The sequence below is a fragment of the Fistularia commersonii genome, chromosome 12 (genome assembly GCF_037954325.1).
Source record: "Fistularia commersonii isolate RoL2024-O1a breed Wild chromosome 12, RoL_Fcom_v1.0, whole genome shotgun sequence".
Classification (NCBI taxonomy): Eukaryota; Metazoa; Chordata; class Actinopteri; order Syngnathiformes; family Fistulariidae; genus Fistularia; species Fistularia commersonii.
The window spans coordinates 10,030,576-10,055,931 of record NC_141295.1 but is presented as its reverse complement, the minus strand read 5'-3'; the positions used below and the strand labels follow the sequence as shown (position 1 = coordinate 10,055,931).

At 40.4% G+C, this 25,356-nt stretch overlaps 2 protein-coding genes across 11 annotated transcripts in view; one reads left to right on the top strand and one right to left on the bottom strand.

Moving 5' to 3' along the window:
• adgrl3.1 (adhesion G protein-coupled receptor L3.1) overlaps window positions 1-8,656 on the top strand; it is a 135,570-nt gene extending 126,914 nt beyond the window's left edge. For 3 of the 10 annotated variants that reach the window (XM_086156959.1, XM_086156960.1, XM_086156958.1), the window contains 5 exons: window positions 241-334; window positions 1,852-1,980; window positions 2,534-2,551; window positions 3,049-3,351; window positions 6,453-8,656. In XM_086156959.1, the coding sequence (XP_086013085.1) occupies window positions 241-334; window positions 1,852-1,980; window positions 2,534-2,551; window positions 3,049-3,351; window positions 6,453-7,093 (1,185 nt within the window). In that variant the 3' untranslated portion in view covers window positions 7,094-8,656. The remainder of the gene's footprint in view (window positions 1-240; window positions 335-1,851; window positions 1,981-2,533; window positions 2,552-3,048; window positions 3,352-6,452) is intronic. The other 7 variants (XM_086156968.1, XM_086156966.1, XM_086156964.1 and 4 more) reach the window with 4 other exon arrangements.
• On the bottom strand, window positions 5,201-6,100 carry LOC147228753 (uncharacterized). The gene has a single exon (XM_086156969.1). The coding sequence runs from the start codon at window positions 6,008-6,010 to the stop codon at window positions 5,336-5,338; it is 675 nt and encodes a 224-aa protein (XP_086013095.1). The 5' UTR covers window positions 6,011-6,100; the 3' UTR covers window positions 5,201-5,335.
• Window positions 8,657-25,356: the final 16,700 nt, after the last annotated feature.

The following is a 25,356-nucleotide window of genomic DNA, read 5'->3' as shown; positions in this document are numbered from 1 at the left end:
TCCCCTGAACTAATTTGTCCTTGTTTTGCACATTGCATTCTACACATTATTTCTTCATGCATTGAGTTTACCCTTTTTTATTGCCTACCCTACCTTGACTTGTTCTTGTCCTCTCCTTCATTTACTCTATCCTTTCTTTGCAATGGCCACCCCAAAACGGCCCTATACCTTTTCTACCCATTTCTTCCTCCGTTTTTTTTTTCCCTCCCCCCTTTCTCGCGTCTTTTCCTCTGTGTATAGAGTCGTATCAGGCGGATGTGGAACGACACGGTGAGGAAACAGGAGTCTTCTTTCATCACCGGAGACATCAACAGCTCCGCCACGCTCAACAGAGGTAGCCACAAGATACTCACATTTGCATCACCATCACTGTCATCGCATCTACTTTAATTATAGCGCGGGTGGGCTACACAACAGGGGGCTTTCATTTAGTAAAGTGGTTGGAGCCCAAAACTTCTGATAACAGTACCCTTACAGTATAAGATGTACAGAATAGGGTATAAATGTCGAATACAATGTTCCCGACACTTCATTGGAGGACTTCACAAGAGGGACCGTGTCTTATAAAAATAGAGCATCGACCAGTTTCTCTCCCATTGTAATTCTTAAGTCAACTGCGGTTATTTCGGCGATGATAGTCATCTTTTGAAGAGCAGAGGCTGACAATGTTTGGGTGGAAAATGAATTTGCAAGTCCATAGCAGGAAACCAGTGGTCTGGATAATGAAGAGATACATTATATACAGTTTTTTGTTTTTTTTGACTGATGAACATTGTAGCCATTATCGTTTCTAGTGTGCTTTTTTTTTTTGCCTGGAACAATGCCCTTAATATCTCTACACATGCATTACATTTTGACATGAACTGGAAATCATGCATACACACTCACTGCAGTTTTTAAGTTTGTAAGTTAAAGTATGGCCTATTTTTTTTCTTAAAGCAACTAATCGATTGTTATGGTAACAAGATAGTGGTAAATGCCCCCGCATTAAATCAAAGCTCAGCTCAACTGAGAATGCGATTGTGGTCAACACACAGTCATAAAACTGTCATAGAACCGTTGTCTTACACCCACAAAATTGAACTACATTATGTCTATACGGAGGTGAAAGTGACTTTTTTATTAAGCTGAATTAAAAGTCAACTCAGCCGTCTTGCAACCGACTCAAATTGTTTCTCGCAACATGCAGAATATGAGATTTGTCACAGATGTCGTCACAGATGTTTATTGAGTGTGATATCCAACATCAGAATGCTCTTACAAAAGTTGTTTTGGTCGTTTGCCCTCTATTTCTCTGCAGTGTCAATATGTACATGACTCCAAAGGAGGAAAATGCACTGAGAACTTTTTTTGTGGCCCTGTTTGTCCATTAACTATCCTGTAGCCATTTTTTTTTTTTTTTCGTTTTTTTTTTTTTTTTCGCTTGGGCATATTGAACAGCGGCACAATCTCCTCCAAGCAACGCTGCACACTCTTGTTTCTCTCGTACTCCTCCCCTCTCATGACCTGTATGCGGCGGCTGCAAGAATGACTTGTCAAGCTTTTTGTAGGCTCTCACCTCAATTTGCTCGTTTGATTTACTTGTCCTCTTCTCTCCCTCTTTCTTCCACACACTCACTCTCCATCTCGCTCTGTTTTTTCCCCTCTGTTCTTTGTTGTTTACCTCCACCCTGTAACATCTACACACTCTACTTTCTCTTCCTCCACCCTGTTTTCTTCTTTTTTTCTCTCTTTTTTTCTTGAGTGCTTCTATCTTGTTCTCTCTCAACTTGGCTGTTGCTTCACCTGTTTCCTCCTCACTCGACTTGGCTGTTGCTTTTTCCTCTTTCTTCCTCTATCTGCCTGTACCAGGGGCCATGGCTAATCATCTTATAACTAATGCTCTCCTTCGTCCCCATGGTACTAACAACCCTTATAACACTCTCCTGGGCGACTCTGCAGTGTATAACAACCCAGCTGCGGGCATGTATAATACCCAAGGTGTGCCTGATGTTTTATTTTTTCATAATTACATTCAACAAATGAAATGTTAGCCAATAGTTATATTTGATCTAAATGTAATAAATATTGCATGCTTCTTTATGAAAAATTATTGATATTGTGATGGGCCTTAGGCTGCATTTCTGATGCGATGTTATTATGGCTCCCAAAAGAGGCGATCAATATTTCCGCAACAATCTTTCACGGATGACACCTCTGGGAGAGTTTTACCCAGAGATGAGCATTTGCTGCCGCTTCAGTCGCAAAGCATAAAGAAACAAAGAAAAGTTCATTTTTCACACTGATTTAATTCACACACTGTTACCGGATACAGATTCACCAGAAATCCCGAAAGCCGCTTGGGAGCCATAAAATATCTTTTTCCTTTTTTTTTTGTGACTGTCTATTATTTGTGATTTTCACCTGAGATGTAAAAACACTTTTTAAACATTTTCAATTAATATTTAACTATTGATTGTGTCTCCTCTTATGATTTTCATATTAACTAACATCTGTGTCTCTTTTCTCTCTTGCCCCTTATGCTTCCCATTAGCACCTTACCGAGACACAAGTATGGGCTAAATTATAACTTCAATTTAATTGTTTTTCTTCCCTCATTCCACCATTCTCTATTACAAGAATACTGCCAAACTGTAGTTTTCTATGCATAAGCAATTTTTCTTTCATCGTTCTACTTAGATTGTTTAAAAACTTAATTGCGAAATTTGCAGAAAAAAAAAAGACATTGGAGGTCTTGGAACTGAGATTAAATTGCTTCGTTCTTACCTTCTCTCATCGTCCAATGACTCAAAGTGTGAAACTCCTTTTTTGTCACTTGATTGCTGGCACTTATTGAGAAAAGAAATTACTTCAGAGGTTTCTGTCTAAACGAATAATCGATGCTTGGAGCATAAGTTTCTTTCCAAGAAAATTATCACTTTTGCTTTTTTTAATGCCTGAATCAGAGCATGCTTTGCAATATCAAGCAATAGTTAGCATATTTCTGCAGTGAAAAATTGTCTAAAAATACTAATAAATATTTCTTTGTCAAAACACTTTGTTCTGTAGAGGGCATCCTGAACAATGCAAGAGACTCCAGCGTTATGGATACACTCCCTCTCAATGGTAACCATGCCAACAACTACAGCATGGCCAGCAGCGAATACCTGAGTGACTGTGTCCAAATCTTAGACCGGAGTGGAGGCTACAGCACCCATAGTAACCACAAGGAGACGACACTCGAGAAGAAGATATTGAAGGAGCTAACCTCAAACTACATTCCGTCGTACCTCAACAACCATGAGAGGGCCACCACGGAGCGCAATCACAACCTGATGAACAAGCTGGTTAACAGCAGCATGGCGAACGGAGGTGACCAGCTTTGATTTAAATAATTAAAACAAGTCGCATCGAGAAAGACAAATCAAAACAAAAAAAAAATAAAAGGACAGGCTTTGTTTAGAATAGGGTGCTGGCTGTAGAGCTGATAATCCCCCGCATCCCATTACCTTTAAAGAGTAATGAACCACCTCCCTTCGGCTCGCCCTCACCGTCGAGATCTACTTGAAAATCAATGGTGGTCATGGCTATGTGCCGGGGTGATTGATGAGACCCCAGTGGTTTTGTTTACACTATGAAAGTCTGTGTATTCCAGTCAAAGTAGATGGATTTATATCCCTTGAAAACAATTTGTTGCTCATCATTTACATCAATATGTATGAATGACTGCGATGTGGGACAATTTTTGGAGTGATTTTTCATGACTTTATAGACAAGGTCAATGATTTCATTCTAGCCGTGTAAAAATACAGGACCCTCGTTTTTCCTGATCCCGCTCAGGATGGATTACCATTTGATACCTGATTTGTCATGCATTATTTTGTCTATTATTTTGCTTTCTCTTTGTCTATCCTGACTTATTACATCAGCCTTCGTTCTCTACATGTATGTTCCCCTCTGTGTATTGTTGTCAGGTTGTGTCTGTCCGAATTTCTGTTTCAGCTATTTGCATTGTTCTGTTGTGTTTTCTCGCATGTCATGTTTGCTTTACGTCCTATCTTTCCCAGATGTGGGTCACTTATGTTGGCTTATAGGTTACTCTTAACTCGATCCTCATTCAGACATTTAATCATTCATGCATTCATCATCTTTTTCGACTTATCCTGCACTCACAGTCATGGAGTTGCTGGAAGCCTATCCTGGCTGCCATTGGGTGAGAGTCAGAGTTCACCCTGAACCTTTTGCCAATCGAAGGGCCACATAAAGAGACAATCACTCTCTCATTCAGATATCATATAAAGACATGCAACCATTCACTCCTTCATTCACACATCTGGGCAATTTAGGATCTCCAAAAGCTCTACTGCATGCTTTTGGACGGTGGGAGGAAACCCAACCCAAACAGCTCTTCATCTCGCCTTATGTTTCCCTCAGCCTTGTATTGTCAAATTTACCATGTTTGTGTTTAAGTTGCCTCTACAATCTGTGTCGTTGGGTTTTCTGTGTTTCTGCAATGTACCAATGTCATTTTTTCTGTGATTTCTTTTGTATTATATTGAATTCAGCTATGAATTTGCTATAGGGTCCTCATTCTGTCTCACCGCAGTGCCGATGTCCGCTAGTTGAAAGGGATTTCTTAACTATTGATGCTGCACTGCTCACTTTACCATGCAAGTGTCATTAATTTTTTTTTTTAAATATTGACACATATTTAAAAAAAAAAAGAGAGAATCAAGATTTTTTTTAATTGTCATTGTGCAGGCACAGTGAAATTTTGCGATGAGAGCTTTTGTATGTGTGTATATCTATCTATACACAGTGGGGGGAACAATTATTTGATACAATGATGGTTTTTCAGCTTTTCCCACCTACAAAGCAAGCAGAGGTCTGTCATTTTTATCATAGGTACTCTTTAACTGTTAGTGATGGAATCTAAAACAAAAATCCAGAAAATCACTTTGTATGACTTTTAAGTCATTCATTTGCATTTTATTGCATGGCAAGTATTTGATACATCAGAAAAACAGCTTAATATTTGGTACAGAAACCTTTGCTGGCCATTACAGAGATCAGACCTTTCCTGTACTTCTTGGCCAGGTTTGCACACGCTGCAGCAGGGATTTTGTCCAACTCCTCCATACAGATCTCTAGATCCCTTAGGTTTTGGGGCAGTCACTGGGCAATATGGACATTCAGCTCCCTCCAAAGATTTTCTATTGGGTTCAAGTCTGGAGACTGGCTTGGCAACTCCAGAACCTTGAGATGCTTCTTGCAGAGCCACTCCATAGTTATCCTGGCTGTGTGTTTCAGGTCGTGGTCTTGCCAGAGACCGGGCCATGAGTTATTTTCGAGGCTCTTACTGAAGGAACGAGGTTGCTGGCCAAGATCTTGCGATACATGGCCCCATCCATCCTCCCCTCAATATGGTACAGCCGTCCTGTTCCCTTTGCAGAAAAGCATCCTCACCTCCATGCTTCATGGTTGCAATGGTGTTCTTGGGGTTGTACTCATCCTTCTTCTTCCTCCAAACATGGCGAGTGGAGTTTAGTACAAAAAGCTCTATATTTGTCACATCAGACCACATGACCTTCTTCCATTCCTCCCCTAGATCATCCAGATGGTCATTGGCAAACTTCAGATGGGCCTGAACATATGCTGGCTTGAGTGGGGGGACCTTGCATACGCTGCAGGATTTTAATCTGTGACGGCGTAGTGTATTACTAATAGTTTTCCTTGGGACTGTGGTCCCAGCTGTCTTCGGGTCATTGAGCAGGTCCAGCCGTGTAGTTCTGGGCTGATTCCTCACCTCCCTCATGATTATTGAAGCCCCGTGAGATGAGAATTTGCATGGAGCCCCAGACTGAGGGAGATTTACTGTCATCTTGAACTTCTTCCATTTTCTAATAATTGTGTCAACAGTTGTTGCCTTCTCACCAAGCTGCTTGCCTGTTGTCCTGTAGCCCATCCCAGCCTTATGCAGGTCTATAATTTTATCCCTGATGTCCTTACATAGCCCTCTGGTCTTGGCCATTGTGGAGTGGTTGGAGTTTGTTTGATTGAGTGTGTGGACAAGTGTCTTTTATACAGGTAATGAGTTCAAACTGGTGCAGTTAATACAGGTTATGAGTGGAGAACAGGAGGGCTTCTTAAAGAAGAGCTAATAGGTCTGTGAGAGATGCAATTCTTACTGGTTGGTAGGTGACCAAATACTTGTGTCATGCAATAAAAAGCAAATTAGTTATTTAAAAAATCATACAATGCGTTTTTCTGGATTTTTGTTTTAGATTCCTATGATAAATATTTCAGATCTCCACATGCTTTGTAAGTGGGAAAATTAGCAGTATATCAAATGCTTCAAATACATGTTCTCCCCACTGTATACATATACATATATATACATATATATGTATATATATACACACACTTCGGTTTGGATCCCCATATAATGACATTTTTTATATTGGTACTTTCAGGGAGCATGGCAGGAGGCAGCAGCAGCTCTAGCAGTAGTGGAGTAGGGGCGGGTGTAGGCAGCGGTAAAGAGGATAACGGTCCAATGGTGTTGGACAACCCAACTGCATTCCCCCATGAAGAAAACCTCGGCTTGGAGATCATCAGAGAGGAGTCCAACGCACCACTCCTGCCTCCTCGACCTCCTCCTCCAGACAGCCACCCACCGCCACCACCTCCTCACAGCTTTTCGCGGCCACGTCGCATTCCTCAGGAGGCCAGCGAGAGTTTCTTCCCGTTGCTGACCAATGAGCACACTGATGAACATACACATTCCCCAAACCACAGAGACTCACTGTACACAAGTATGCCAGTGCTGACAGACCTCCCGGACGGGCAGATGAACGGTTTAACGGACGGAGAGGAAGACAGTTCCGGGGAGCTCCAGCCCTGTAAAAGTGCTACCGCTCCAGAGTTAGATGATGTCTATTATAAGAGCATGCCAAACTTGGGCTCCAGGAATCACCTCCACGAGCTACAAAGCTACTACCACATGGGCCGTGGTGGGAGCGATGGATATATGGTGTCTGCAAACAAGGAGGAGTCCGATTCGTCTCCCGAGGAGCCGCCGGTAGACCCTTCCCATCTGGTTACCAGTCTATAGAGCCACTCGAGAGACAACTACCACCCCCCCAGCCCACTCTCACGCTTCCAACGAAAAATAATTTCCGTGATTGTTGACTGACAGCATGAGCTGGTCCAACCTCCGGATGGATGGATGGATGGATGGATATACGGTGTTTGACATTAACAACGGTTCGCGAAAATACGTTCGAAAGAGAATACTCGTCAAAGGAAAGCAAGGACTGAATGTATTGACATAAATGATGCGGTTTGAGAGAGCATCTCTTGAGAGACATTATCCGAACACCGCAGAGGACAAGAACTTCTTACTGACAAAAAGAAGGGAAAGGAAGCGGCATTTCGGAAATGTTACCCTACCTGTCGAAAATCTATTCGGAATCTTGGCCGTGCCGTCGTGCAGAAAGTTCTCCAATGTAGACCTCCAGCAGATCTTAGCATATAGTCTCCACTACAACCGCGAGAAGGGCGTGCCCCTCCCCCTCCCCTGCCCCCCCCCACCCCTAGCCAGGAGCTGTCTGTCTGTAAGTCTGTCTGTCTCACTCTATAAGACACATACCGGGGATGACGATTGTCCATCTCCAAATGGTAATGCAGGATAATAATCCCACGACATAAACTGGTCTCAACAAGTCCCCCCCCCACCCCCGCCTCCCCCGCTCCACTACCTGCCCGTCAAGTGGAGGATGTATGATATATGCCCTCACCACCAATCCAAAAAAACTATTTAAGGGCAATCAAACTGTAAACCATATCACTCTGATGTTCTGAATTTTCTTCCTGTCCATATCTGCTAAGCTGGAGTCGTGTCTGGGCTGGTGTAACATTCCTGCAAGTTGTAGTGACTGCGGCTACTGTGTATTTCACTGAAAATCCAAGAAGGAAGATCATAATACAAGAGACTGAATTAAAAAAAAAAAAAAAAAAAAAAAAAAAAGAACGGGGTTTGTTTCTTCTCCTTTCTTCTGTAAAAGTCTTCAGTTATCAAAGAATTATAAAGAAATCACAGACCATTTCTATGTATTGTACAGAATACAGATAGATACAGATGTTGCATATGAACAGTTATTATTTTTTATTTTTGAGTTGCCAACCTTTTGTCAAGTGAAACTGTTCGCCGGGTTTCAGTTACATGTAAATGGCAGAACGAGCAAGGAACAATCTCATACATCACCCTCTCATTGATACACAGATGGTTAAGCACTCCTTCATACTCATGTAACTCATGCACTCTTCTTTATGATCCTTTTATAGCAACACTACTGTCACATTTTTGCAAGCCAATCATTACTATATTCTTTACAAATATGTAGTTACTTTTAAAGGTAAAGTTGGGAAGAAAAAAAAACAACTAAGTGGCTTCAGTTTTTTGAGGAGATGTTCTAATGGAAGTGCTGCATTTTTAGATTTTACACCAGAAGTGGGTCCTTTTTTCATTGTTCTTAAGTGAATAATTTTCTTCCTCCAGGCACAAGCAAGCACCGGAGTGAGAGAAGTATACAAACCAGGTATTTTTAATATCTTGAGAATATACTGTACACAATATAAGTGTGACGTCATAATTGCCAAAAAAAAAAAAAGAAAATATGTATAAGAACATCCTAACTTGATGTGCCGGTTAAGCTCTTATCATGCAAAAAAACTACAAAAAAAAACCAAACATATAAGGATATTCAGAATAAATTCCATTCCCCAAGTAGAAAACATTTCTTCGATTGAACAAAAAAAGGGGAGGGTGGATGTCAACAATGAAATCCCACAAGTTTTACATCATGTATGTGTACTGATGAAGTGAAAACACAGCAGCACTGTCTAATGTGGAAAGCCAATGTTTACTTATTTAGGAGGGAAATGTCATAAGTGTATGAAGTATAGCTTGCACATGTATCCCACAACCCCTTCCATGTCCCCAAGAGAGAAATTATTTATTTATCTGTTTATTGGTATAAAGACAGCCAAACAAGCTTGAAGGAAAAAAAAAAAAAAAAGCTTACTTTAGGCGGAAGTAAATAAAGTGGCACTGGTTTTTTATTTCTTTTTGGTTTGGTTTCTTTATTTTTTTTCTTTTTATTTCTTTTTAAATTATTATGACCATGATTATTATTACAATATAAGTGCTAATTATTTATTCTTTTTGTATGGGTTCCGAGTTGAATGATCTCATAACTAATATTTGTTGTAACAGTGAAAGTTGTTTGCCAACAAATAAATTACTGACAATAGGCTCTGGTTTCTTTATCATCTTCTTTTTTTTTTTTTTTTGTGCTTTTTTTTTAATTATTATACTGTGCAGTTATTGGAATTCTACAAGTTCTACAAGTGTAGAACTGTACATTCCAGTATACAGTTCTGCCATTAGGTTTAGAATAAGTAAGAAGTAAGTGGGTAATGTGTTTTTTTAATGCCCTTTTACGCAAATGGAGTTGTACAGTAGCATTATCATGATGTTGAACCCTTGCAAATGTCAAACCTTGATAGATTGAATCATGATTCCTCCAAAGTATCACATAAAATCAATATGTCGGTGTGGTCGCCACACAAACACATTGTCAATATATTTATTTTTCCCGACACTTCCAGTTCCACCTGCTCAAAATTGCACTTACTGTCATCCTGCTGCCCATCCGGACTCACCAGGCTTGAAACCATTAAAAACAAACACGGAAAGCCTTCATTTAATTCACCAATTATTCGCCACCGTGTTTGCAATTTAATTTGCTCTTTTCTTTATCACAGGAGAAGCAGACAGTCAGCCGGTTACAAACCCGGATAAATGCAGAGGGGTTGCGTCAGGAAGGGCATCCGGCGTAAAACTTTTGCCAAAACCAAACATGCAAATCAAAACTGAAAAAAATTCGTACCAGATCGGTCGAGGCCGGGTTAAAAAACAACCACCAATGGTACAGATGACCTACAGGGTACCAGTGGAAATTGGGCTACTGTAGGTCAAAGAAGGAGAGGAGGAAGGAGTGTTCGGAATAAGAGAGAGAAGAGGAAAGGCAAGAGTCTCGGACTGAGAGTAGGTACTTTGAATACTGGACTATGACAGGAAAAGGGCGAGAGTTGGTCGACATGATGCAGAGAGGGAAAGTGGATATACTGTGTGTCCAGGACATCAGGTGGAAAGGCATTAAGGCTAGAAGCTTAGGAGTAGGCTTTCAGTTGTATTATCATGGTACTGACAAGAAGAGCAATGGAGTTGGAGTTATCTTGAAGGAGGAATTTGTTTGGAATGCTCTGGAGATGAAAAGAATGTCAGATAGACTTATGAGCCTGAAAATGGAAATTGAAGGTGTGATGCTCAATGTTGTTATGCCCCGCAGGTGGGATGTGAGTTAGAGGAGAACGAGAAGTTCTGGAATGAGTTAGATGAAGTGATGCAGAATATACCCAGAGATGAGAGAGTGGTAATGGATGCAGACTTCACTGGACATGTTGGGGCAGGCAACAGAGGGGATGAAGAAGGCCAGATTTAGTATACAGGATAGGAACACAGAGGGACAGATGGTGGTAGGTTTTGCAAAAAGGATGGAAATGGCTGTAGTGAACACTTTTTTCCAGAAAAAACAGGAGCATAGGGTAGCTTATAAGAGTAGAGGTAGGAGCATGCAGGCAGACTACATCTTGTATAGACGAGGTAACCTGAAAGACATGAGTGACTGCAAAGTAGTTCTATGTGAGAGTGTAGCGGGACAGCATAGGATGGTGGTTTGTAGGACGACTCTGGTGACAAGGAAGATCAAGAGGACAAAGGCAGCGCAGAGGACAAAGTGGTGGAAGCTGAAAAGGGAAGAGTATGTTTTTCGGGGAGGAGATGAGAAAACCTCTCGATGATTAGGGAGGGCTTCCAGATGACTGGACGACTACATTGTGAACGTGATCAGCAGTATGGCTTCATGCCTAGCAAGAGTACTACAGATGCAGTATGTGCTTTGAGAATACTCATAGAGAAGTACAGAGAAGGCCAGAGGGAGCTGCAAAAACCTAGAAAAAACATATGACAGGGTGCCAAGAGAGGACCTCTGGTATTGTATGAGGAAGTCTGGAGTAGCAGAGAAGTAAGGTAGACTGGTGCAGGACATGTATGCTAGCTGTTAGACAGTGGTAAGGTGTCCTGTAGGTGAAACAGAGAAGTTCAAGGTGGAGGTAGGACTTCATCGGGATCAGCTCTGAGCCCCTTCTTGTTTGTAGTGGTGATGGACAGAGTGACAGATGATGTTCGACAGGAATCCCCATGGACCATGATGTTTGCAGATGACATTGCGATCTGTAGTGGGAGCAGAGAAAAGGTTGAGGAAAATTTTGAGAGGTGGAGGTATGCTCTGGAAAAGAGAGGAATGAAGGCTCGTTGCAGAAAGTTCAGAGTATATGTGTGTGAATGAGAGGAACCCGGGTGGAACACTGAAGCTACGTGGGGTGGAGATCAAAATGTTGGCAGATTTCAGGTTCTTGGGGTCAACAGTCCAGAGCAGCAGAGAGTGTGGAAAAGAGGTGAAGAGAGGGGTTCAAGAAGGTTGGAATGGGTAAAGAAAAGTGTCAGGGGTACTATGTGATAGAAGACTATCAGCCAGAATGAAAGGACAGGTGTACAAGGCAGTGGTAAGACCAGCGATGCTGTATGGACTAGAAACAGCAACAATGATTTATAGAGAAGACGCAGAGCTAGAGGTCGCAGTGATGAAGATACTAAGGTTCTCTTTGGGAGTGACCAGAATGGAGAGGATCAGGAATGAGTCTATCAGAGGAACAGCACATGTTAGATGTTTTGGAAAGAAGGTCAGAGAAGCCAGACTGAGATGGTTTGGTCATGTACACAGGAGGGATAATGAATATATTGGTAGACAAATACTGGGATGGAAGCTGCCAGAAAGGATATCTAGAGGAAGACCAAATAGAAGATTTATGGATGTAGCGGGCGAGGATGTGAAGGTAGTTGGTGTGAGAGAGGAGGATACCGAGAATACGGCGAGTTGGAGAAGGTTGATTCGCTGTGGCGACCTCGATAGGGAAAAGACGAAAGAAGAAGAAGAAGGAGAAGCAAACAGTCAAGTAAGCTGTTCTCGTAGGATACTTGTATTTCTTAGCGTCATACAGAATACATATGTGTGAATGAGAGGGATCCAATTGGAACAGTGAGGTCATATGGCCTTGGGCTCAGCAGTCCAGAGCAACGGAGAGTGAGGAGAAGAGGAGTAGAAACAGGTGGAAAAGGGTGGAGAAAAGTGTATGGGCTATTGTGCGATAGAAGGGCATCGGCCAGAATTAAAGATAAGGTGTAAAAGACGGTAGGCGTTGTATTTCTTGAGGAAAAGACAGGAAGCAAAGCTGGAGGTAGCGGAGATGAAGATGTTGAGGTTCTCATCGGGTGTGACAAGGAAAGATAGGATCAGGAATGAATTCAACACAGGGACAGTGGACATGTACGGAGGGATAGAGAAGATCTGGTTTTAAAAATGCTGGGGTCGAAACTGCCAGGCAGAACACCAAGAGGAAGACCAAAGAGTATATGCATGGATGGAGTGAAACAGCACATGAAGATGATTGGTGCAAGAGACGAGAATGAAGAAGGGAGGGGTAGACGGAGGCAGGTGATTCGCTGCGGGGACCCCCTGATGGGAGCAACCAAAAGGAAAAGATGTAGTATACCGTAGCGTCATAGCTCCCGCTAACGCCCCATCGGGAAGCTGAATCAACTCGAACCAAGCGAAATGAGCAGCGCGCTCAGTGTTTAGGCAGTTAAAAATGGCCATTTGTCACATCACTGTCTCACCCTCCACTTATCACTTCTTATCTTTTTTGTGAGGGGAGACTAGACTAGACATATATGCGAATAGATATCTTATGTTCTAACAGCCCAGCTCTGTTCACTGCAGTCTGTTTAAAGAACACGTTTAGACCAAAGGCACTGTTGTTGTCTGCTGACAGGATCATCTTCTCTGCGGCGCCTCGCACAGGTGGAAGTGAGCTGACGCCATCATCGAGTGCCGGCTGGAAATGGACGTTTGAGTGGGCTTTTGAGAGTGCAGTGAGAGGTGAGGAAAGATTTCAAAGAAAAACAAAAAAAAACAAAAAAAAAAAAGACATAGGGAAAATTGCCGGTTTTGAAAGGGGCCCATTTGCAATCGAGGACGGAAAGCGTGGAAATGTGTGATCAGAGAGAGACGCAATTGCTTCGAATGATGTGTGTGAAGCTAAAAGACAAATAATTCAGAGTACACACACAAAAAAAAACAGGACTCCAGTTTGGAGAACCCATCAGTATGTACAGTATTTATTACAAGGTCATAAAAGTTTTTTTGTAGTACATACAGCACTCACAAAAAGGTGAAAGATGTAAAAAGCGGACAGCTGCAGCGGGGAGTCATTCAAAGAATCCACGGAAAAGGAAGTGATGAAGTAACTGGTTACGAAAAGCAGTGTTTGTCTGCTGAGACTGTTAAGAGAGAAATTAAAGGAAATTGTGGTTGTGTGAAATGAATTGAGCCACAAGCATAATGGGGGAAGAACAGAAGGTCTAGATTGAACAAGTATTTATTGCAATTGTTAAAAATTGCAGGCAAAAATAAAGTAAAATAAAGCCTGCCTTGTTTTTTGACAGTTATTAACTTATATTTCTCAATTTAGTAACAAAATGCTTTGGAATTTTTCCATTACTGTTGTTTTTACAAGTACTTAACCGATGGTAGCCTTTATCAAAAACCCACTTTTCGGTTTAAATTGCTTTCCAGTCTTTGGTAATATTTGAAGTGTTTTCAAGAATAATGATAGTTTAAAAGTTGGATTTTCTATTTTCTTTTATTTTTACTTTCAGCATGCCTCGCTACGATTTGATACATGACTTGTGCACAGCACATTTCAACACCCAGCAGGTGAATATACCTGTTTACACTTTAAATAATAGCTCAATAATAGCTTTCTTTGTTAAATCATAATCACAGAGAAGGCAATAATTCAGACCAAAATTGAATCCAACAGGTAAAAGAAACAAATTGAAAAATCGAAATTCAGCCTCTTGCACACTTCATTTTTTTATTCAAACCTGGTTGCAAGTTAATCTTGCAGTCTTGGGACATGACTTGAGTGTGAAAATAAAAAAACTACACTGTTCTGCAGAACCACAAGGACTCAAGACTTCACCTGACTTGAATACTATGAAACATATTACTGTTCCACTATCTCCTGTCTTTATAACATCTTAATAATGACGTAATATACAAATATATATTAAAAATGAATACCTTTTCTTAAACCCTTTCTTAGTTCTTGTGTTGTCAATTAGACCGACTACATTTGTTGTAAATTTTCCAATGAAATCTATCATTAAATTAGAGGAGGTAATTAATCTTTTTATACAAGTAATGAAGTGACATCAATGTGTTATTTATGCATGTATGTTTGCATACATACTGTATCTACTTAATGTGATAAAAAATGCAACATCATTTTTAGCGGTAGAATTACACTGTTCTTATCTTTCCAGCTCACTAGTTGAAGCAAGCGGTTTAGTGATACGGCAACTCTACTCCCACCTACTCCAAAGTGCGGGAAACCCATTTAGATATGTTTTATTCATAATTCATAACAGGTGAAAAGAGACAAAATGGAATTTTCCAAGTTTAAAATTGAATGTGGCTTAATGTCAGATCTGCCAAATACCAAGTCTTTAGTCATGCTCTGTTCACCAACAATAAATGCTATAATATTTCCTAATAATATTCATATCATTAATATTCACATGAAGAACAGAAACTGAGGCTGATAAAGACTTTTCCTATTTATATTTCAGGGTTATATCCTTCGAATTCCCGCGCTAATTTTGTTGCATAAATATGGCATTAATGGTATTTCATCAGAAACAATATCCTATTAACTACAAATAATTTACACCCTAATGGCAAAAGAGGTAAGATAAAGGCAATTATATGATAACAGTCTCTAGCAATTACTCATATTAAACTTTCAATACAAAACACAACCAACAGTTATGACAAATCAAAGTTGGATACATTTTTCCTCATAGATTTTCTAATCCCTGCTGGCAGTTAACTGATTTGAAATCACAACAAGATAGATTTATGGATGTATGGAACAATTCTTAAGCTTTTTAGACTTTAAACAATTGAGGGTTGAAAAGACTTATTGTATTGTTGCAAAGCTGAAACGTTAGTTTCTGAACATGCACCTGAGAGGAGTGCGCTATGGGGCTGCCAATAACCATTTCACAATTATGTGTTCAATATGATCATGTCCTTTAGTTTTAAGTATATTGCACATTTCTGCATAGTATGACACTTTAAATGGTTTAAAATTATACAGAAGTATATACTCTACTGTCACTGAGCGAAGTTCGAATTTATTGTATGGCGCTGAATCATAACGCGGTTGTCTCATGACATTTGACATGTAAACCACACGAATTATTTGCAGAACTCCAACATTCCCCCACGAGCACGCACTCGGAGGTAACACCGCCTTTTATCGCGGCTGAAACCTTGGATGTATCCCAGCTCAAAGCGGACGGCCTTCTGCCTCGACGGGGGAGTCGAAAGAAAGAGAACAAAAGCGAAGTACGATGATAGAAAGTAAGAACGTGATAGACGGAGGGGGATATGGAGGTTGGGAGGGACGGGCACGAATGATCTATTACTTCTAATTCCAACCCAAAATGAGACAATGATAACTTTGATATTGATAAAATAAATGGCAATGGCGGACACCTGGCGAGATGCTGCAATATATCAACCCACGTCCCCGGGGAGCCTGCAAAATGACAGAGCCCGAGAATTTGGTGGAAGATATGACGTTACTATCGTATCGCATTGATGAAGGGATATTAAAAGCCGGCAGAAATGGAAGAGTGGGAGGAATGAGAGAAGTGCATTGTGGGATATCCTTCTGCAGAGAAAGCCTGTGGCTGCAGAGCCATCAAGGGGTCAAGGGTTAGCCTAGCCGTAACTGTAAGCTTTCTCAAAAGGGGAAGGTTTTAAGCCTATTCTTACACAAAGAGAAGGTGTCCGCCCCCCGGATCGGAGATTGGAAGATGGTTCCACACAAGATGAGCCTGGTATTTTAATACTTTGCCTCCCGTTCTGCTTTTAGAGACTCAAGTAGAACCCCTCGGCGTCGTGAGAGTGTAAAGATCTGACCAGGTGATAGGGTTATAAGCTGTCTTTGAGACATGATGGCGCCTGGCCATTTAGAGCTTTATAGGCAAGGAGAAGGATTTTAAATTCTCCTCCAAATGGTACAGGGAGTACAGCCAGTGCAGAGAAGCCAATACTGAAGAAATATGACCCTCACAGTAATTCTTGTTAGAACACGTGCAGCAGCATTCTGAGTGAGCTGGGGAGTCTTTAAGGACTTATTAGGACAGCCCTGCAAGAGAGAGTTACAATAATCCAGTCTGGAAGACACAAAAGCATGAAATGTTTTTTTTCTTTTTGCATATTTTTATAGTTTTATGAGAAGGCACTCCTCTTTATATATATTTTTATGTGTAGTTTGATGGCAAACCTTGGTCAATAATGCAATGATACAATGATACTTACAAATAATATTTGTAAGAGTTAAGGCTCATTTATACTCAGTGTTAAATACACATATGAGTTGAGCCTCCTGTCCTCCCTCTGCATTCATTTAGTGAATAATTCTGTACGATTTTCAGGGATCTGTACCCAAATACAGCAAATGGAGCTGTACCATTGGAAATTGTTGTGGGTCAGTGTTGCTGAAGTGTAGCGTTGAAATGAACGAAGAATGACAAGACAGCATAGCATGAGTGTGACCAGGGTCGAGAATTCTCCATCCACACACTATGATGTATTTTATGGCCACGTGGACTATCACCGTCTCTTTTTCATGATGGGCTTGTACCTGATGATTTTCAGAGTCGCAGACTTAAAATGAAAGTCAGAGAAAATCTTCAGAGTTTTGCTAGAGTCCCACCGACGTCAACTTGTAGATCAGTCTTTTCCTTGTCTTGGGCTCATGGCAATATCGAATGCGTTTGATATTAACGCAAATCTTTCAGTCTTTATGGTGACATAACACAATCAACAACCAATAGATGAGATCCAATTAAAGCGGAAAAATGAAACCTGGTACACAACTAATCACCAAAACGCTATTGGCGACGGAGGGGTTAGTTATTGGCGGTATGGATGAATGTGGAATGGCGAATGACGTCCCGATCAATATGGACCATCCAGAAATGGTGGAGCTGTGGGCAGAGCAGCCCAGCTTGTCAACTCTCCAGTGTATCAAGACCAAGTGCAGAACATATGGATATAAAAATAGCAGAGGCTCTGCAAAGACTCAGTGCAAAAAAAAAAAAAAAACACTCTGCATGATAGGGAAAAATATGCTGAGAGAATCCATTTGCAGTCTTGTAAATAGTGACCCTGTAAGATTCATAGTCTTAGTAAAATCTCAGCCTATTCTCGAGCTACGCTGTAACTTAAAAACTAGTCTTTAGTCGGAGCAGGTGTGAGATGATGGTTTTCCACGAGTCTTTTTCAAATCTTTTAAATGTATGGGTGGCATTAGAATGGATGTTATCACAAACCTCTCTTGAAAGTTGGAAGTGAGCTCTGCACTGCCTTCTTGTGGATGTATCACTTAATCGCCAAGGTAACGTAAAGCAAGAACGGGAAGTATGTGGGCAGTGACGCTTGTTAACATTTAAAACGGACGTTCTTGTGAACATACTTAACGTGCGCGTGAACAACATAAAGTTGGTCGTCAGCCAGATTTTTATATCCTTAAGATGCGTCTTGCGTTTAATAAACCAACTGGTTTCATGTCCGTCATAGGACATGAAAAGGTCAATGAAAGGGTTTTCAAGATACTAATTTCTAAAATATAAAGTATTTTCCGGTAACGGCTGAAAATCAAGTGTAAGGCAAAAGATCAAAAAAATAAATACCCATCACAGCATTGTCGGTGCACCATTCAATTAGCCTGTCAACATCACGTGTTAGACCAAGGTCATCACTGTCAGTCAGCGAAGATAGTGAGTTGGAATCATAATCGCTTTGTGTAATGATCAAATTATCCTCTCAAGTTGCTACTCATATCATAATGGGCCTATTTGGTATTTTTCACCCATCCTGTCATGAAGTCTGACAAAGGGCATTTAGTTTCAATTGGATCATTTCTACAGATCCTGTTTCTAATTTTGGAAGAGTAAAGCTAAGTGACTGAGATGGAAGTACAAGAAAATAACAAGCAGTTCACTTTCCATTTCTGATTCTCCAATTGGATTCTACATTTAAAGTGCACCCGCTTTGGGATAGGTACAGTATATTAGATACACGGAATATTTGAATTACATAAAGTGAAATTTCAAGGGGTTTAAGGCAGTCCAGGGCATTTTACGGCCCGCGGGCCACATCTGGACCACTTTGCTTTTTTAGCCGGCCCGTCAAACAATTTTTATTGAATATTTTAATATTTTTCAATTAATACTGAATTTAGAAACTCCTTATTTTTTCTTTGTGTTTAATTTTGGATGGATGATTACATGCAAAATGATGTCGGCACATATATATATATGATCATTAATTATTTTAAAGTTGAAATAAAATGCCGAAAAACTTTAAAATTTAAATTGCAATTTCATTTTGTTCAATTTCCATGATACCTAATTGGCCCGCACATAAAAACTAGAAAAGACCTGTGGTCCGCCAGCCAAAATAATTCCCCACTCCTGGTGTAAGGCAATCAGTGGAGATTCTACAGTTCCTCCTTTGCTGGCTTGTTGTTTTTGGGAAGTGAACTTGAATCTGGACCTGGGTATTTTAAGCCGTATTCATCCATTCTCCTATCCCACCTATCATTGGGCGAGAGGTGGGGTTCACTCTGGATCGATCACCAGTCAGTCCCAGGGCCATACAATATATGGAGACCGGTGACGTGCAGTCAGTAGAGGCATGTAAAGTAAATCATGTAAAGTAAAAAATTCAAAATGAAAAAATTTTTTTTTTTCAAAATCCCTAAAAAACACAATTCACATTTACCATCCAAAAATGAAGAAGAGACATGCGGTGACACGGCAACCAGCTGAGCCCACTATGGATTGCGCAATGCTTATGCTAACTTTGCTTGTATGCTATGCACTGAGACAGTATTGCTGTCTCTGTGTATGTCACTATTAAAAAAACACTTTCAATATATGAACTGAATTTCCATAGTTCAGCTGATACGTATAATGTTTTTCGTCAACAACTGTAACGTGCTTCTAGTAATGGTAATAGTCTGCGAAGAGACATTAAGTGAGGCACGCAGTGATGGTGCCTCATGGTAGGGGGCACCGCTGATCCCAGGGATCCTTCCTACTATTCGGCTACAGAATAAAAGAATTAGCAATAGCAAGCTACAGTAAACAGTTAGCAAGTCAAATGCAGCCATCCAGTTATTTTTTCACAATCTCATCGGGCTGTATAGCTCACAAACGGTGAGGGATGAATGTAAATCTCCTGGGCAGCTTCTCAACTTTTTGGCCCAGAAGGATCTCATTCAAACTGTTCCTGAGGCGACAAAGTTGGTCGGTGGTCACTGTTCCGGCTACCACAGCATCGGTGGAGCAGTCATTCTCAGAACTGAAAAGACTCAAAACATACAGTTGGAAAAGGACCAATCGAGGACGACTATCTTCACTGCCAGCGATTTCCATTGAGACAGAGAGACTTTTAAAACCGGAGAAAGATAAGAAACTTCTACAAGGAAGTTATCGATGCTCTTCTTCAGAAGGAGCGGCGCATGGACTTCATTTATGAGTAAGGGTAAGAGATACTAACGTTTTTTTTTAAATGTGCTTTTTTTCTTATATGTAAAGAATGCTTATATGATATTTTAAACAAAACATGTCAACTGCTGCCAATAAAATGGTGAATAAGCTACTCTGTAGGGTTCACACGTTTATAAATCTGACTGTGATGACGTCAGTGCATCACCAGAACCTGTGATGAACCTCACCACACTTCACTGATGGAGCCATAAACCATTCGCTTTTTTATTCTCACTCATATCACCCCTTTCTCCATCACACCCAAACCGGTTGAGACAGACGGTCGCCCACATCTCACAGTTTCCTCGCCAAGTGCTTGTTTATGGGGGAATATTTGGTTTCCGGATATCATTTCAGGGTGACGACCAGACCTGCTCTATATGTAACCCTATATGTTAAGTTTTTTTCACTATATGTGTATATGTATACGTATATGTATATGCATATGTATATGTATATGTATATGTAAATGCATATGCATATGTACATGCATATGTAGCACACTGGTTTCAATTCCCACATGGAAAGAGGAGTTTGCTTGTTCTTCCCTTGTCGTCATGGGTTTCCTCCAGGTTCTCCGGTTTCCTCTCACAACTTAGATTTAAGCAGAACGTTCTTTGGGAAAAATTGGAAATTTGCCCGGATGCATGAATGAGGGGTTGTTTGACTTGATACGGGCCCTGCGATCAACTGGCAGGGTGGGCCTGTCCCACCCAGTGACAGCAGGAACCGGCTCCAGCATCCCCACGACCATGGGTGCAAGATAAGCAGTAGATAATGGATGAATGGACATATAGAGGCACACAACTATTCACTCCCTCATTCACACGTCTGGGCAATTCGGGGTCTCCGATGAACCTGCTGGTTTTTGGAGTGTGGGATGAAACCGGAGATCCTGGAGGAAATCCACACAGACACGGGGAGAACATACGAGTGCCATGTGAAGGACCTGCTGTAAGAATCAAACCAGGGACTTACTTGCTGTGAGGCAGAAACGCTGTCAACTGCACCTCCATCTTGTGAGTAACGAGCAGGTAAACTTCACAAAATATATAGTTTTGTTCAGACAGGCCTTGTGGATCATCTAGTATGAAATAATTAACTTGTGTTATGGTTACATATGGGGATGTAACCTAAATTACAAGGCTAACACTACACTATACTGTAATTATTTTTTTTCGACCGCCTCAAATCTGGCACTGTCTACTCTTTGTTGGTTTGGTTCAAGCACATTCATGGCCCTTTACTGAATAATTCTTTTTCACCTCTATTCTGAAAAATCAAATATGTTTTGATTCTTCAAAATAATTGAATCACTACCCTGAGTCAGAACGAGCCTGCTATTTTTCCCTTGCAGCAAGGAACATTGATATTAAATGGGGAAATCATGGATTTTCATGGATTCTTGAAAGGTTTTCAATATTTTTTATACTTTTTTCTAAGCTCAGCAATGAGACTGCTTTGTTCTGTCCACCTCCAACAGGAGTTTCTAGTACCACAGTTTCCTGATCACCTGAAGGTTATAAATCTCAGTGAAACTATTGAACACCAGGATGGTGAGGAGGGGAAAAACTTACTCATCTGCTCAAGAGATTAGGTCAAATCCCCCAGCTGTGGTACTTAAGTTTGGCCAGCAGTCATGGATGAGAGGCCGGTGACCCTCCGGTCGAACTGTCCCGGTCAATTCTGCCCGCTGGTCTGTCTGCATTTGACATTGTAAGGAGCGGGAGCAATGTTTTCTGTAAACAAGTTGGGTGGCATAATTTAAATTATTCCATCAAACACTACTCATTGGTACAGTTCTACGAAAATGCGAATTTTGGTGCGAAAATTCATAAATAATAGCAGTTAAAGAATTTCACAACAGGCCAACCTGCCATCATCAGTTTTTAGGTCACACTATACACCAGATATGACAGCGTTATAAGCATCATGGCACTCAACCGCTTACGAATAGGCTTCTCTTCCCCCTTGATCTGCTGTTTGTATCTTTGCGGTGTAACTACTTCTTAATTCATCAGTACACCCCTTCTCTTCTCCAAGCTGCCAGTGAACAGGAGGATGACAGTCTCCATTATTCTCTTATCAGCTGCAACATACAACAATATCCTTCAGTTAATCGTCATATAATGTGCGTAGCTCTCCTGTGAAGGGTGGCAGAAGATGCTTGTACAGGAATGTGTGGCATGGATAAATGGACAGTGGGCTGCGGAAACTTGAATCCAGTCTCAAATGTTGCGAACAGTAGCATTTTACTTATCCACATTCAAGTGTCTGCTCTTTCACTTAGAGAGCGTTGCTCATTAATTTCAAATTTAAATTGAAATCCGAGCCTTCAAACTCCAATAGCTCCTCTTTGAACTTAGATTTCCTGCGCGGATGTACGAAAAGGTGCACCTCCTCTCCGACTTATTGTTACTTAAAAAAGGATTTTCTGCACTTGATTTTCAGCCCTTTTCACAAGCAGACAATTTCGGTTCGATTGCAGAAAAGCTTTCCCCTACATTTTCTTTGTATTTGGATTTTTTTTCTTCACCAATCAGCTTCGTGTGATGTTATCGATGTGGAAATATTTCATGATGATTATGGTTTTCAGTATTTTATCAGTTTTCCTGCATTTTTTGTGTACCTTATTGCTCAGACATTCAGCAGAAGAGAGGAACTTTTAACACAAACAGAATCCAAAATATACATGCACATAATAGAGCTGTGTACAAAGGTCTCATATGACTTAATCAAAATAACAAAAGCACCATTGTAGTAATAACTGATGGTCAAAGAAAAAAAATACAGCCTGCCAGCTTCATGCTGAGCTAAATTTGAAGGAACATTAACTTGATAAAACCCATGAACTGCTGTCACACTTATGACAGCCCGTATTTATTCCGGTAGACGGATAACAACATATTGAGTAAAGAAAAATAACGGAACCAGAGGGGTAATTATTCATTTAGTTTCAACAGTGTTTTTCTATCCTGGATGATTAGACCTCTTATATATGTATTTATTTATTCATTGTATGTAATTTTACCTCTCCCTGAGAAAAATAACAGTTTTAGTAATGACAATCATAAAAAAATATGGGATGTGGATGTGTATTGGTGAATTAAGCAAAGCAGCACAGCAATCGCACACCGGCCCTCGAGTCCGTCTGTCTGAGAGAGAAAGAAGCTTTTTATCGTTTGTATTTAAAGGAGCAAATTTAATAAAGTGAAACTCAACTGCGAATCTCAGGCTATAATAACAATTTACAGTCTCCGTTCTTGTTGAAAATTTGGCATATTTAAATGTATTTTGAAGCGGCGCTTATGGTAATATGGGTCGGGGTTGTTAGTGCCTTTCCCGTTTCCACTGGGCTGCCCACAAGGCTCCGCAGGCTTAATATATCACTTTATAAATATATAAATGATACAAAGATATGCATAATTATACAACCTTTGATGAACATTTGACTCTTTTACACATATTACCGATGTATAATTGACCCTGTTACATATATATAGATGTATATATGTATGCATATAAGAACCCAGCGCTCACACTCCCCCTGTGCCTTCTTCCCAGGCTTATTAAACGAGCATTGGTCTATGTGGGTCACATCTCTGCTGGAGTGCTCTGATCGTTTAGTGCTGCCTGACTGTGTTATCTTCCCACTTTCTCTATTTTCGCTCCTTGAAGGGAAAGCATTTGGTATGTATTACAAGCTGAAATGTTTCTTGGATTAAACTCACAGACTAAAGCAGGGAATCTGCAAGGATGAGCAGTAGTATTAATGAATTTAGGGAGGGACAAAACAAATGAAAATGTACCGCAGAGTCCAAATATAGATAAAATAAAATATATCTGTGTTTTAATTCAAACAGATTACATGAATTTAGGTGTACATATTTAAAGGCTTCAAAAAAATAAATCATAAATGACAATATCCCGCAAGTCACTGTAGAACACAGAGCACTACACACACAAGAGATATCTTATACTGCAATTATCTGAAATGATTAAAATGCATTTTTTTGATACTGTCAGTGTTATGATGATGCAACTAAATTCATTTAATTCAGATTTGATTAAATATTTTAACACAGCTGACACATGATATGCCGACATTGACTCAAAGTCCGACAATTCTGTTCACTCGCACTAATCTGGCACAGATATACCTCTGGATAGCACTTATTCGTGCAACAAAACAAGGATGGAACAATTAGTACAACTAACAACATGGGTTTAATCATGATTAATCAAAATTAATCCACACTGTGCCCTGTGATTAATCTGATTAATTATAGAGGTGTTTTTTTTTTTTACTTCTAACTACACAGATTTCTGTCCCCTCTGAAGCCTTCGTAAATGGATGAAGTTCTATGGAGCAACACATATGATTTCATTTTGGCTAGAAAAAAGGAAAAAAAAAGTTTGATTTAACCAGGTTTTTTTTAAGTCGATATCTGGTGCCCAAACTTCTAACAAATCCAGAGGTTCCCCATGATGGATGTGGCACATTATGTCATTGGAGTTAAGTGTTAGTGAAATAGATGACAGTTTGTATTGGGAAACAGATATTACATTATGGCCTCAGTTAATGAAGGCAACTATGACATTTAAGGCTGAGTTTGAATTTGATTAAATATGGAAAATCAGCCCATCCATATACAGTATGACATTTCAAGATTGCCATCCTATTTCCCTCTTCTGCTCTGTTGAGCACCATAAAGCACATGGTGCATATTTATACCAGACAGTCAACTTCAGGTTGTGATATAATAGAACCGAATGAAGTGTGTGACCTCATAATCCAGAAAATTTTAAGCTTTCACAGAAATGTATAACAATAGTTTACAAAATCTTAATGGTATTGTAAAGACTGTGCATTGATTATATTCAGGCTATTTCCTAGCTGATTAGAACATTGCTGTGAGAGAAGGCTAATTAGGCTTTTTACAAGCCACAACATATGAGCTCTTCAACTGCTTGCCTTGGCCCTGACCTCTGGTAGCACATCCATCTCCTGACTTCTATGTGAGCGCGTTAGCTCTCCCCGCCTGTGCTTGTGATTCTATGCGTGGCCATGTCGATGCCAACTCATCTGCTTGCATTGCTCAGCCTTTGTGCATATGCACTCTTAATGCTCATTGTCTCCTCACCTCAATTTTCCATGAGAGTGCTTGTTGGAGGAAAAACACTTAACAGGTATGCGCAGGCCACCCTGAATAATTCACCCTAATTGGCGAAATAGGGAAAAAGAAAGGCCTCAGAGATAGAGTGACAGGTGAGGGTGTGTCTGTGTATGTGCTGGAGTATATGGGGGAGGCACCAATCCACCAGTTTTTTTTTTTGTTTTTTTTTGAGGTCACGTATACCCCCATGCATGTTTAATTGGCTTTGGGATGGCATGTTTTTTTTTTTTTTTCTGCTGCCTCTGCTGTGAGTCAGGCTCACTATGTCTTTCCTGGAGCGTGACTTTTCACAGAGGCTCAGCAATGGAGATACTATTTTGG